General features: G+C 41.4%; 1 protein-coding gene across 1 annotated transcript; it reads left to right on the top strand.

Annotated features, from left to right (window-relative positions):
• Positions 1 to 285: 285 nt before the first annotated feature.
• LOC122403032 lies at positions 286 to 11374 on the top strand. Its single transcript, XM_043406313.1, has 13 exons — positions 286 to 585; positions 5405 to 5738; positions 5811 to 6063; positions 6143 to 6311; positions 6413 to 6729; positions 6791 to 7143; positions 7221 to 7624; positions 8570 to 8860; positions 8945 to 9263; positions 9329 to 9771; positions 10078 to 10394; positions 10459 to 10811; positions 10887 to 11374. Exons 1-13 carry the CDS (start codon positions 358 to 360, stop codon positions 11288 to 11290), a joined length of 4185 nt encoding a protein of 1394 aa, XP_043262248.1. The 5' UTR covers positions 286 to 357; the 3' UTR covers positions 11291 to 11374.
• The last annotated feature ends 346 nt before the right edge of the window (positions 11375 to 11720 follow it).

Raw genomic sequence — 11720 nt, forward strand, 5'->3', positions numbered from 1 at the left:
ATAAAATATTTTCCAAGCAGCCTTCGAATAAAGTCTAGTTTAAACAAAACCCTTTCAAGTAATAAAATATTTTATTTTACAAAGTATACGATTTAATAAAAAATGTTAATTTGTTATTAAAGATAGCATTTTACTCAGTTTTTGATGGAAAGAGCCTGGTTTTGGCTGAATCTCACCCTATCAACGCAAACGGTTGCGAAACAGAAGCGAAAAAGAAGATAAAGCGATTGACCACCCTCGCGACCGTGGTCTAAATCGACCCTGATACATTATCAACCTGTTATCAGGACCGGTGGTATAAGAAGCACGGTATATAAATCTCACGACGGATTCGGTTAATCCAACTTTGGTTCAACGATGATCGCGAAGATGAGATCCGTTCTGTGCATTCTGGCCGGCTGCTTCTTACTGGCGCAGGCTGTGCAAATTCCAAGCCAGGTCACCGACAAGTCGCACCTCGTCCAGCAGAAGATCATCTACGAGCTCTTCTGGCATGTCGACCAACCCACCATCTTCTTCCCAGAACTCATCCAGAAATCGCGACGCTTTAACGTCGCCGACAACATCGACAAGTTCACGGACAAGGTGAAATCTCCCGCCATTTCTATTTCTATATCTTTGAAAATGTCATCAACATAAGCTTGGGGATTGCTTTATAACATTTCTTTCGTTAATTTCCACGGCACATACAAGATTTATCGAGTTACTCCCTTTGTCTTCTTCGCTATCTTGAGTCCTCGAATTAAAAACGACAATTAACTCCACGAGGCAATCAATTTACCACCATTTCTATTTCTATTTCTTTGAAAATGTCATCAACATACGCTTGGAGCCTGTTCGATAACATTTCTTTCGTTAATTTCCACGGCACATACAAGATTTATCGAGTTACTCCCTTTGTCTTCTTCGCTATCTTGAGTCCCCGAATTAAAAACGACAATTAACTCCGCGAGGCAATCAATTTACCACCATTTCTATTTCTATTTCTTTGAAAATGTCATCAACATAAGCTTGGAAACTGTTCTATAACATTTCTTTCGTCAATTTCCACGGCACATACAAGATTTATCGAGTTACTCCCTTTGTCTTCTTCGCTATCTTGAGTCCTCGAATTAAAAACGACAATTAACTCCGCGAGGCAATCAATTTACCACCATTTCTATTTCTATTTCTTTGAAAATGTCATCAACATAAGCTTGGAGCCTGTTCCATAACATTTCTTTCGTCAATTTCCACGGCACATACAAGATTTATCGAGTTACTCCCTTTGTTTTCTTCGCTACTTTGAGTCCTCGAATTAAAAACGACAATTAACTCCGCGAGGCAATCAATTTACCACCATTTCTATTTCTATTTCTTTGAAAATGTCATCAACATAAGCTTGGAAACTGTTCTATAACATTTCTTTCGTCAATTTCCACGGCACATACAAGATTTATCGAGTTACTCCCTTTGTCTTCTTCGCTATCTTGAGTCCCTGAATTAAAAACGACAATTAACTCCGCGAGGCAATCAATTTACCACCGTTTCTATTTCTATTTCTTTGAAAATGTCATCAACATATGCTTGGAGCCTGTTCCATAACATTTCTTTCGTCAATTTCCACGGCACATACAAGATTTATCGAGTTACTCCCTTTGTCTTCTTCGTTACTTTGAGTCCTCGAATTAAAAACGACAATTAACTCCGCGAGGCAATCAATTTACCACCATTTCTATTTCTATTTCTTTGAAAATGTCATCAACATAAGCTTGGAGACTGTTCCATAACATTTTTATCGTTAATTTCCACGGCACATGCGAGATTTATCGAGTTACTCCCTTTGTCTTCTTCGCTACTTTGAGTCCTCGAATTAAAAACGACAATTAACTCCACGAGGCAATCAATTTACCACCATTTCTATTTCTATTTCTTTGAAAATGTCATCAACATATGCTTGGAGCCTGTTCCATAACATTTCTTTCGTCAATTTCCACGGCACATACAAGATTTATCGAGTTACTCCCTTTGTCTTCTTCGCTATCTTGAGTCCCCGAATTAAAAACGACAATTAACTCCGCGAGGCAATCAATTTACCACCATTTCTATTTCTATTTCTTTGAAAATGTCATCAACATACGCTTGGAGCCTGTTCGATAACATTTCTTTCGTTAATTTCCACGGCACATGCAAGATTTATCGAGTTACTCCCTTTGTTTTCTTCGCTACTTTGAGTCCTCGAATTAAAAACGACAATTAACTCCGCGAGGCAATCAATTTACCACCATTTCTATTTCTATTTCTTTGAAAATGTCATCAACATAAGCTTGGAAACTGTTCTATAACATTTCTTTCGTCAATTTCCACGGCACATGCAAGATTTATCGAGTTACTCCCTTTGTTTTCTTCGCTACTTTGAGTCCTCGAATTAAAAACGACAATTAACTCCGCGAGGTAATCAATTTACCACCATTTCTATTTCTATTTCTTTGAAAATGTCATCAACATAAGCTTGGAAACTGTTCTATAACATTTCTTTCGTCAATTTCCACGGCACATACAAGATTTATCGAGTTACTCCCTTTGTCTTCTTCGCTATCTTGAGTCCCTGAATTAAAAACGACAATTAACTCCGCGAGGCAATCAATTTACCACCGTTTCTATTTCTATTTCTTTGAAAATGTCATCAACATATGCTTGGAGCCTGTTCCATAACATTTCTTTCGTCAATTTCCACGGCACATACAAGATTTATCGAGTTACTCCCTTTGTCTTCTTCGTTACTTTGAGTCCTCGAATTAAAAACGACAATTAACTCCGCGAGGCAATCAATTTACCACCATTTCTATTTCTATTTCTTTGAAAATGTCATCAACATAAGCTTGGAGACTGTTCCATAACATTTTTATCGTTAATTTCCACGGCACATGCGAGATTTATCGAGTTACTCCCTTTGTCTTCTTCGCTACTTTGAGTCCTCGAATTAAAAACGACAATTAACTCCACGAGGCAATCAATTTACCACCATTTCTATTTCTATTTCTTTGAAAATGTCATCAACATATGCTTGGAGCCTGTTCCATAACATTTCTTTCGTCAATTTCCACGGCACATACAAGATTTATCGAGTTACTCCCTTTGTCTTCTTCGCTATCTTGAGTCCCCGAATTAAAAACGACAATTAACTCCGCGAGGCAATCAATTTACCACCATTTCTATTTCTATTTCTTTGAAAATGTCATCAACATACGCTTGGAGCCTGTTCGATAACATTTCTTTCGTTAATTTCCACGGCACATGCAAGATTTATCGAGTTACTCCCTTTGTTTTCTTCGCTACTTTGAGTCCTCGAATTAAAAACGACAATTAACTCCGCGAGGCAATCAATTTACCACCATTTCTATTTCTATTTCTTTGAAAATGTCATCAACATAAGCTTGGAAACTGTTCTATAACATTTCTTTCGTCAATTTCCACGGCACATGCAAGATTTATCGAGTTACTCCCTTTGTTTTCTTCGCTACTTTGAGTCCTCGAATTAAAAACGACAATTAACTCCGCGAGGCAATCAATTTACCACCATTTCTATTTCTATTTCTTTGAAAATGTCATCAACATAAGCTTGGAAACTGTTCTATAACATTTCTTTCGTCAATTTCCACGGCACATACAAGATTTATCGAGTTACTCCCTTTGTCTTCATCGCTATCTTGAGTCCTCGAATTAAAAACGACAATTAACTCCGCGAGGCAATCAATTTACCACCGTTTCTATTTCTATTTCTTTGAAAATGTCATCAACATAAGCTTGGAGCCTGTTCGATAACATTTCTTTCGTTAATTTCCACGGCACATACAAGATTTATCGAGTTACTCCCTTTGTCTTCTTCGCTATCTTGAGTCCCCGAATTAAAAACGACAATTAACTCCGCGAGGCAATCAATTTACCACCGTTTCTATTTCTATTTCTTTGAAAATGTCATCAACATATGCTTGGAGCCTGTTCGATAACATTTCTTTCGTTAATTTCCACGGCACATACAAGATTTATCGAGTTACTCCCTTTGTCTTCTTCGTTACTTTGAGTCCTCGAATTAAAAACGACAATTAACTCCGCGAGGCAATCAATTTACCACCATTTCTATTTCTATTTCTTTGAAAATGTCATCAACATATGCTTGGAGCCTGTTCCATAACATTTCTTTCGTCAATTTCCACGGCACATACAAGATTTATCGAGTTACTCCCTTTGTCTTCTTCGTTACTTTGAGTCCTCGAATTAAAAACGACAATTAACTCCGCGAGGCAATCAATTTACCACCATTTCTATTTCTATATCTTTGAAAATGTCATCAACATAAGCTTGGGGATTGCTTTATAACATTTCTTTCATTAATTTTCACGGCACATACAAGATTTATCGAGTTACTCCCTTTGTCTTCATCGCTATCTTGAGTCCTCGAATTAAAAACGACAATTAACTCCACGAGGCAATCAATTTACCACCATTTCTATTTCTATTTCTTTGAAAATGTCATCAACATACGCTTGGAGCCTGTTCGATAACATTTTTTTCGTTAATTTCCACGGCACATACAAGATTTATCGAGTTACTCCCTTTGTCTTCTTCGTTACTTTGAGTCCTCGAATTAAAAACGACAATTAACTCCGCGAGGCAATCAATTTACCACCATTTCTATTTCTATTTCTTTGAAAATGTCATCAACATATGCTTGGAGCCTGTTCCATAACATTTCTTTCGTCAATTTCCACGGCACATACAAGATTTATCGAGTTACTCCCTTTGTCTTCTTCGTTACTTTGAGTCCTCGAATTAAAAACGACAATTAACTCCGCGAGGCAATCAATTTACCACCATTTCTATTTCTATTTCTTTGAAAATATCATCAACATAAGCTTGGAGCCTGTTCCATAACATTTCGTTCGTTAATTTCCACGGCACATACAAGATTTATCGAGTTACTCCCTTTGTCTTCATCGCTATCTTGAGTCCTCGAATTAAAAACGACAATTAACTCCGCGAGGCAATCAATTTACCACCATTTCTATTTCTATATCTTTGAAAATGTCATCAACATAAGCTTGGGGATTGCTTTATAACATTTCTTTCATTAATTTTCACGGCACATACAAGATTTATCGAGTTACTCCCTTTGTCTTCATCGCTATCTTGAGTCCTCGAATTAAAAACGACAATTAACTCCACGAGGCAATCAATTTACCACCATTTCTATTTCTATTTCTTTGAAAATGTCATCAACATACGCTTGGAGCCTGTTCGATAACATTTTTTTCGTTAATTTCCACGGCACATACAAGATTTATCGAGTTACTCCCTGTGTCTTCTTCGCCATTTTGACTCCTCGAAGGAAACTTCTCAAATTAAAGATAATAATTAATTCCAGGAAGCAATCACCGAGTTCTTGGACCTTCTGAAACATGGAATCCTGCCACGCGGACAAGTGTTCTCGATCTCGAACCCTGAGATGCGACACCAAGCTATGGTGCTCTTCCGAGTCCTCCACAGCGCGAAGAACTTCGACGCCTTCTACAACACGGCTGTCTGGGCCAGATTCAACGTGAACGAGATGATGTTCACTTACAGTTTAAGCGTGGCTGTCATGCATCGTCCTGACACCAAGCACTTCAAGCTGCCACCGTTGTACGAACTGTTGCCCAACATGTTCTTCAACGACGACGTCATGCAGAAGGCTTACAACATCGCTATGGGCGACGTAGGTTAGTGCAACGACGATAAAAACATCCCTCACGGACGATAGCAATCATTTAATGAAAATTGTTTTAATTCAGCGATGGGTGTCACGAAGACGGTGGAGGGTGTCAACCACTACGTACTACCAGCAAACTACAGTGGCTGGTATGTGACGAGGAAAGACGTACCCGAATTGAAAATGAGCTACTTCACCGAGGACGTAGAGCTGAACAGCTTTTACTTCTTGATAAACCAGGTCTTCCCTCGCTTCATGCCAAGCAAGATGTACAACCTACCGGGCCAAGCTCGCGGTGAATACTACTTCTTCGTGCACAAACAATTATTGTGCAGGTATAAATCTCTTGTTATTTGCTATTCCTGGACAAAAGTACGAACGAGACAAGTGGTTTTACATAGAAATTAAATTCAGATACCACTTGGAGAGACTTGCAAACGACTTGGGCGAGATCGACTACGTGAGCGTGGACAGGCCAATTGAAAGTGGATTCTACCCCACGATGCATCATCGCAATGGACTTCCCCTCCCACACAGGGAATCGAACTCAGTCGTGCCTCTTCATAAGTACAGATTGATTCAGGTGAGATTCTTAATTGTAACCAGCAATGAGCATTAATGGTACTTGGTAAAAGCCAGGTTCAGAAGTTTATCGACGATGCTCACCCTCGAAATCCGTTACAGATGGTCAAGGATCTCCACAACAGAATCTCAACCGCCATCGATCTTGGTTACGTCGTGGACTCCAAGGGCCACCACATCGACATCTACTCAGAAAACGGACTGAACATCCTGGGTAATATCATAGAAGGTAACGCGGACAGCATCAACCCGAGATTATACGGAGACCTGGACCTCGTCGCCAGGAAAATTTTAGGATTCGGTTTGGAATCCAACGTGAAATACCAGATAGTGCCTAGCGCCCTCGAATACTTCACCACTAGCTTGAGGGACCCTGTCTTCTACAGCATGTACAAGAACATCCTCACTTACTACCTCAGGTATGTATCAAACTAACGAATCAACAGAGCCAGGCAAGTCTAAAAATTCAAACGATTCCAGATACAAGGAGAACATTCCAAAGTACACCAAGGAAGATTTGCTGTTCTCCGGCGTGGAGATCCAATCCGTGACCGTGGACAAGCTGGTGACGTACTTCGATCACTTCGATTCGATGCTGAACAACGGCGTGTCGATCCACAACCACAAGGAAGCCATGAACACTCTCATCATGGCTCGCCAGCACCGTCTGAACCACAAACCATTCACCTACCACATCGCCGTCAACAGCGACAAGAGCACCAAAGCGATGGTGCGCATCTTCCTGGGACCCAAACACGACGTCTATGGACACGAGCTTGACCTCACGAAGAACTACATGACCTTCCTCGAGATGGACCAATTCGTCGTCGACCGTACGTATATCTAGCAACGAACCGAAGGGAAGCTTTTGTTGAGCTTCCACGACTGACGAAAACGGTTACTCTTTCAGTGAAAGTTGGAACGAACAACATCGACAGAAGCAGCCACGAGTCTCTGTACGTGATGCCGGACGAGGTTTCCAGCACCACGTTGTACAAGAAGATCCTGGCTAGCATCGACAGCGCAGACCCCTTCAGCTACTCCACGCAGACCACCGGATTCCCCGACAGGCTCATCCTGCCCAAGGGTAAGAAGGAGGGCATGACCTACAAGCTCTTCGTGATGGTCTCGCCGATCGAGGAGAAGAAATTCACGCACATCGTGCTGCCCGCCTGGGGTCGTCAGCCCTACGACGGACGCTCCATGGGATTCCCCTTGGACCGACCGGTCGACCCGTTGCACTTCGCCGTTCCCAACATGATGTTGAACGACGTGGTTATCTACCACAAGGAAATAGAGGAGCTGAACGTTCCCGTTTAGATACGAGCATGGTATTTTTAAGTCATCACCGGTCATAGTTTCCTCGAGAAAGAGATGTATAAAGAGATAGAATAAAATGAAATTATACTGATTTTCGTACGTTTCACTCAGCCCTCGCGTACTCTCCCATGTCTATGCAAACTTTGATGATATGCAGACTATGATTATGTCTTTATAAACGACCTTTAGGAGAGAAAATCCAGTAGTGGATGCTTCGATACCTAAGAATATTCGCAGAAAAATTGTTTAACGTCCCCAAAGTTCTACACGAGGGAACATTGGTACTATTTACGGATATTAAACTGTCATTAAAACGAAAGCAACGCAGCGAACGTTATACGCGATAAAGTAGCAGCTGTTTAGACAAAGCGGCTTCCTTTCCAGCATAAATCATTAAATTATCGGCCAGACAAAAGAATCGTCGTGCGTTATTAACGAAGCGTGGACAAACGGGAAAGGAAAGCTATGATCTCGAGTAAAAAGCAAGTGTTTTACGCGATAACGACTATCATCGTTCGATAGCGTGTCTTGATACATTTATATCCGTCGTCACGAAAATATAAATAAATTACGATTAAAGTTATACAAACATGCACGTATGTACATCGAAACGTGTTTAAAATGAATTTTTTTCGTACAATTTCAGCACGCAAAAGTATCGAGTTTGACCTTTTAAATGACATTAGAAAGATCGCTGTACAACTATTATGAGCGTTGATCTTGCGTTCGATCTTTTCAATAACAATACATTTCTCCAATCTTCTAATTACATAATAAATTTCTATGCAAGTTCCACGCCACTGTTTTCTTCAAAAATACGCGTTTGCACAAACATCCGCGATCTGCTCGCGATATTGTACGAGCCTGCCTCGCCCTTCCCGATAATGGACATTCTTATAATTGACATTTCCGTTAATCGACGTTGCAATAATCGAGGAGGGGATGATGGGGTATAAGAATGACCGCGTTGCGACCAGCCTCGCTTTGAGATCCAGTTTGCCACCGGGATACAAGATGCTGAGGCTGTGGCTGTTAGGGCTGCTGGCCGTTCCGTTCGTCCAGGCGTCGTACTTCGACACAAGAACAGCCGACACCGCCTTCCTTCTCAAGCAGAAGAAAGTTTACAATCTTCTCTACCATGTCAGCCAGCCTATGGTGGTGAATCGGGACCTGTACGAGGAGGGCCAAGCATGGAGCATCGAGGCGAACGCCAATTCCTACGGGAACTATGTCAGTAATCGGTCGATACGTTCATCTTCGCAAATTTGATCATTTTACCGCGTCGAAACTTCGTCAAACTTCTTTCTTTTCCAGGCCGCGATGAAGTTCCTTTCGGTGTACAAGAGTGGAATGCTTGGCCGCGGTGAGATGTTCTCGGTTTACTACCCAAAGTTGCAGAAGGAAATGGCGGCTCTGTTCGACCTCTTCTACTACGCGAACGACTTCGAAGTGTTCTACAAAACAGCCCTGTGGGCTAGGGCTAACGTGAACGAGGGCCAATTCACCTTTGCCCTTTACAACGCGGTGATGAAGAGGCCGGACACCAAGTACATCCAACTTCCACCGCCCTACGAACTATATCCATACTACTTCTTCAACTCCGAAGTGCTCAACAAGGTCCATCATCCCAAGGATTTCGGCATGCTGGGTAACTATCTCATTCATCTGCTCCTAAACTCTGATAACTGTTTAAAATACCATCAACGACCACGGTTGACAAACGCTTAATTTCAGTTTCGGATTCTCCAAACAACATAACGTACATAATCAACGCGAACTACTCCGGCTGGTACTTCAATCGCGAGTACTACATGGAGAACAAATTGAACTACTTCGTGGAGGACATAGGCCTAAACTCGTATTACTTCTTCTTCCGGCAAGAGTACCCGTTCTGGCAGGAATCCAAGGAATATGGCTTCCCGGCTTACCGCGGTGAAGAATATTTATACTGTCATAAGCTACTGCTGAACAGATACAATCTAGAAAGATTAGCCAACGATCTGCCCAAGATCGAAGACTTCAATTGGAACAAACCCTTCTACCCCGGCTATTATCCGACGATGACCTTCAACAATGGATTACCATTCCCTCAGAGACCCAGCTGGAGCACTTACCCGTATTACAAATACAAGTATATCAAGGTAAGAGTAGATCGAGATACGTACACTCAAGCTCACCGCTGTTGCGTAGGCAACACTGAGCCCTTCTCTAAATAATTCACCATCTACCACGAGGACCTCACCTGGTATCCTTTTTTACTTGCAAACATACCCAACGCAAATTATTCCCATGTGACACTTTGCACCTATGTTTACCTACCCTAAACTCGAATATATTTCCACAAATAAAGGATCGTACCACCAGACAGAGTTGTCTCCCATAGTCTTGCTCCCTCCTGATCAGTTTAATCGACCACCATTCGATTAATACGACCGCGTTTGTTAAAGGATGTCAGTGACATGGAGTCTAGATTAACTGCAGCGATCGATTCCGGCTTTGTACTGGGCAGCACCGGCAAATGGCACAACATTTACACTCCTGAGGGCCTGAGCATGCTCGGGAACATGCTCGAGGGTAACGCGGACTCCTGCAACAGAGAGTTTTATGGCAGCATCGACGCCCTTGGCAGGAAGATCCTAGGGTTCAACTTGGAGTCTATGACCAACTATCAAATACTTCCTAGTGCTTTGGAGACTTACTCCTCTTCTTTGAGGGACCCCGCCTTCTACCGTCTGTACAAGAGGATTCTCGATTACTATCGCAGGTGACCTTTCGAAACCATTTTTCTATCCACTGAAACAAACGGTGAGTTAACGTTATTCTTGCAGATTCAAAATGCGCGAGAAGCCATACACGATGGAAGAAGTTATTTTCCCGAATCTGAACATCCAATCCTTCGCTGTTGACAAGCTGATAACGTATTTCGATGAATTCGACGCGACCATTAGCAACGGTTTAATGGTCAGAGACGACACAGAGGCTGAGACACTCTACATCAAAATCAGGCAATATCGTTTGAATCACAAACCGTTCAACTTCCACATCGCGGTGAACGCGGACAAACCGATGAAGGCAGCCATTAGGATCTTCCTTGGCCCAGCAAGTACCTCCCATCACAAGTTAATTGACCTGCAAGATAGTCTGGAATACTTCTACGAAATGGACAACTGGATCGTCGATCGTAAGTTTTTATCTTTGGACTATCGAGCAAAGTAATCTGAAGTTATATAATATTGCTTTTGTATATCCTCAACAGTGAACGCTGGATTAAATAAAATCACACGCAGCAGCAAAGACTGTTACTTCCTGTGGCCCGATCAAGAACCCAGTGAATTGTTCTACCAAAAGGTGATGAGATCACTGAACACCAGCGAGCCATTCACATACAACGAACGAATCTCGGGATTCCCAGAAAGGTTGCTGTTACCAAAAGGCAAGAAAGAAGGAATGCCTTTCCAATTCTTCCTGTACATCAATCCAGTCTCCAAGGAAGAACCGTTCTATTCCAGAATATGGGGCAACTATGTGTTCGATGGCAACTCTTATGGTTTCCCTCTGGATAAGCCTTACTATGATTTCGTGTTCAAGGGACCCAACATGATGTTCAAAAAAGTTTTCATTTATCACAAGGACGACTACGACATGAATATTACTTATTGATTACGTTTATTTCGTTTGTACCCTTCGCATTTACTTTTGTAATAATATACTTCTTATAATAAACGTTACTTTGTCTTTCTACCATTTTGTCTTTCTTCATTTTACCATGCTCCAATAAGACAATGTTTCTGTGTAGTAAACTTAAGTGTAAAGTGTTGTGTTTTCTGGATGAGGTAGCCATAAAATACACGCTTTTATAATATGAATATAAAGGTAAATTTAAACTCAAAACACAATTAAACATTCAATTTACAACCAACAAGACATAACCTAAACAGTTGCTATGCTGCTAACCGCCATATACCATACTGCTGAGCTCTACTCTCCCCGCCCCAGGCGTTGCCAGATTCTTGGCAGTGTTGCCAACATAAACTATCATTTATTACTAATATTTTGTGGTTCATCTTCAGAGGATGTTGAGGACCCCTAA

The sequence above is a fragment of the Colletes gigas genome, unplaced genomic scaffold, assembly GCF_013123115.1.
Source record: "Colletes gigas isolate AHSC1104 unplaced genomic scaffold, ASM1312311v1 Colletes_gigas_Sc00043, whole genome shotgun sequence".
NCBI lineage: Eukaryota > Metazoa > Arthropoda > Insecta > Hymenoptera > Colletidae > Colletes > Colletes gigas.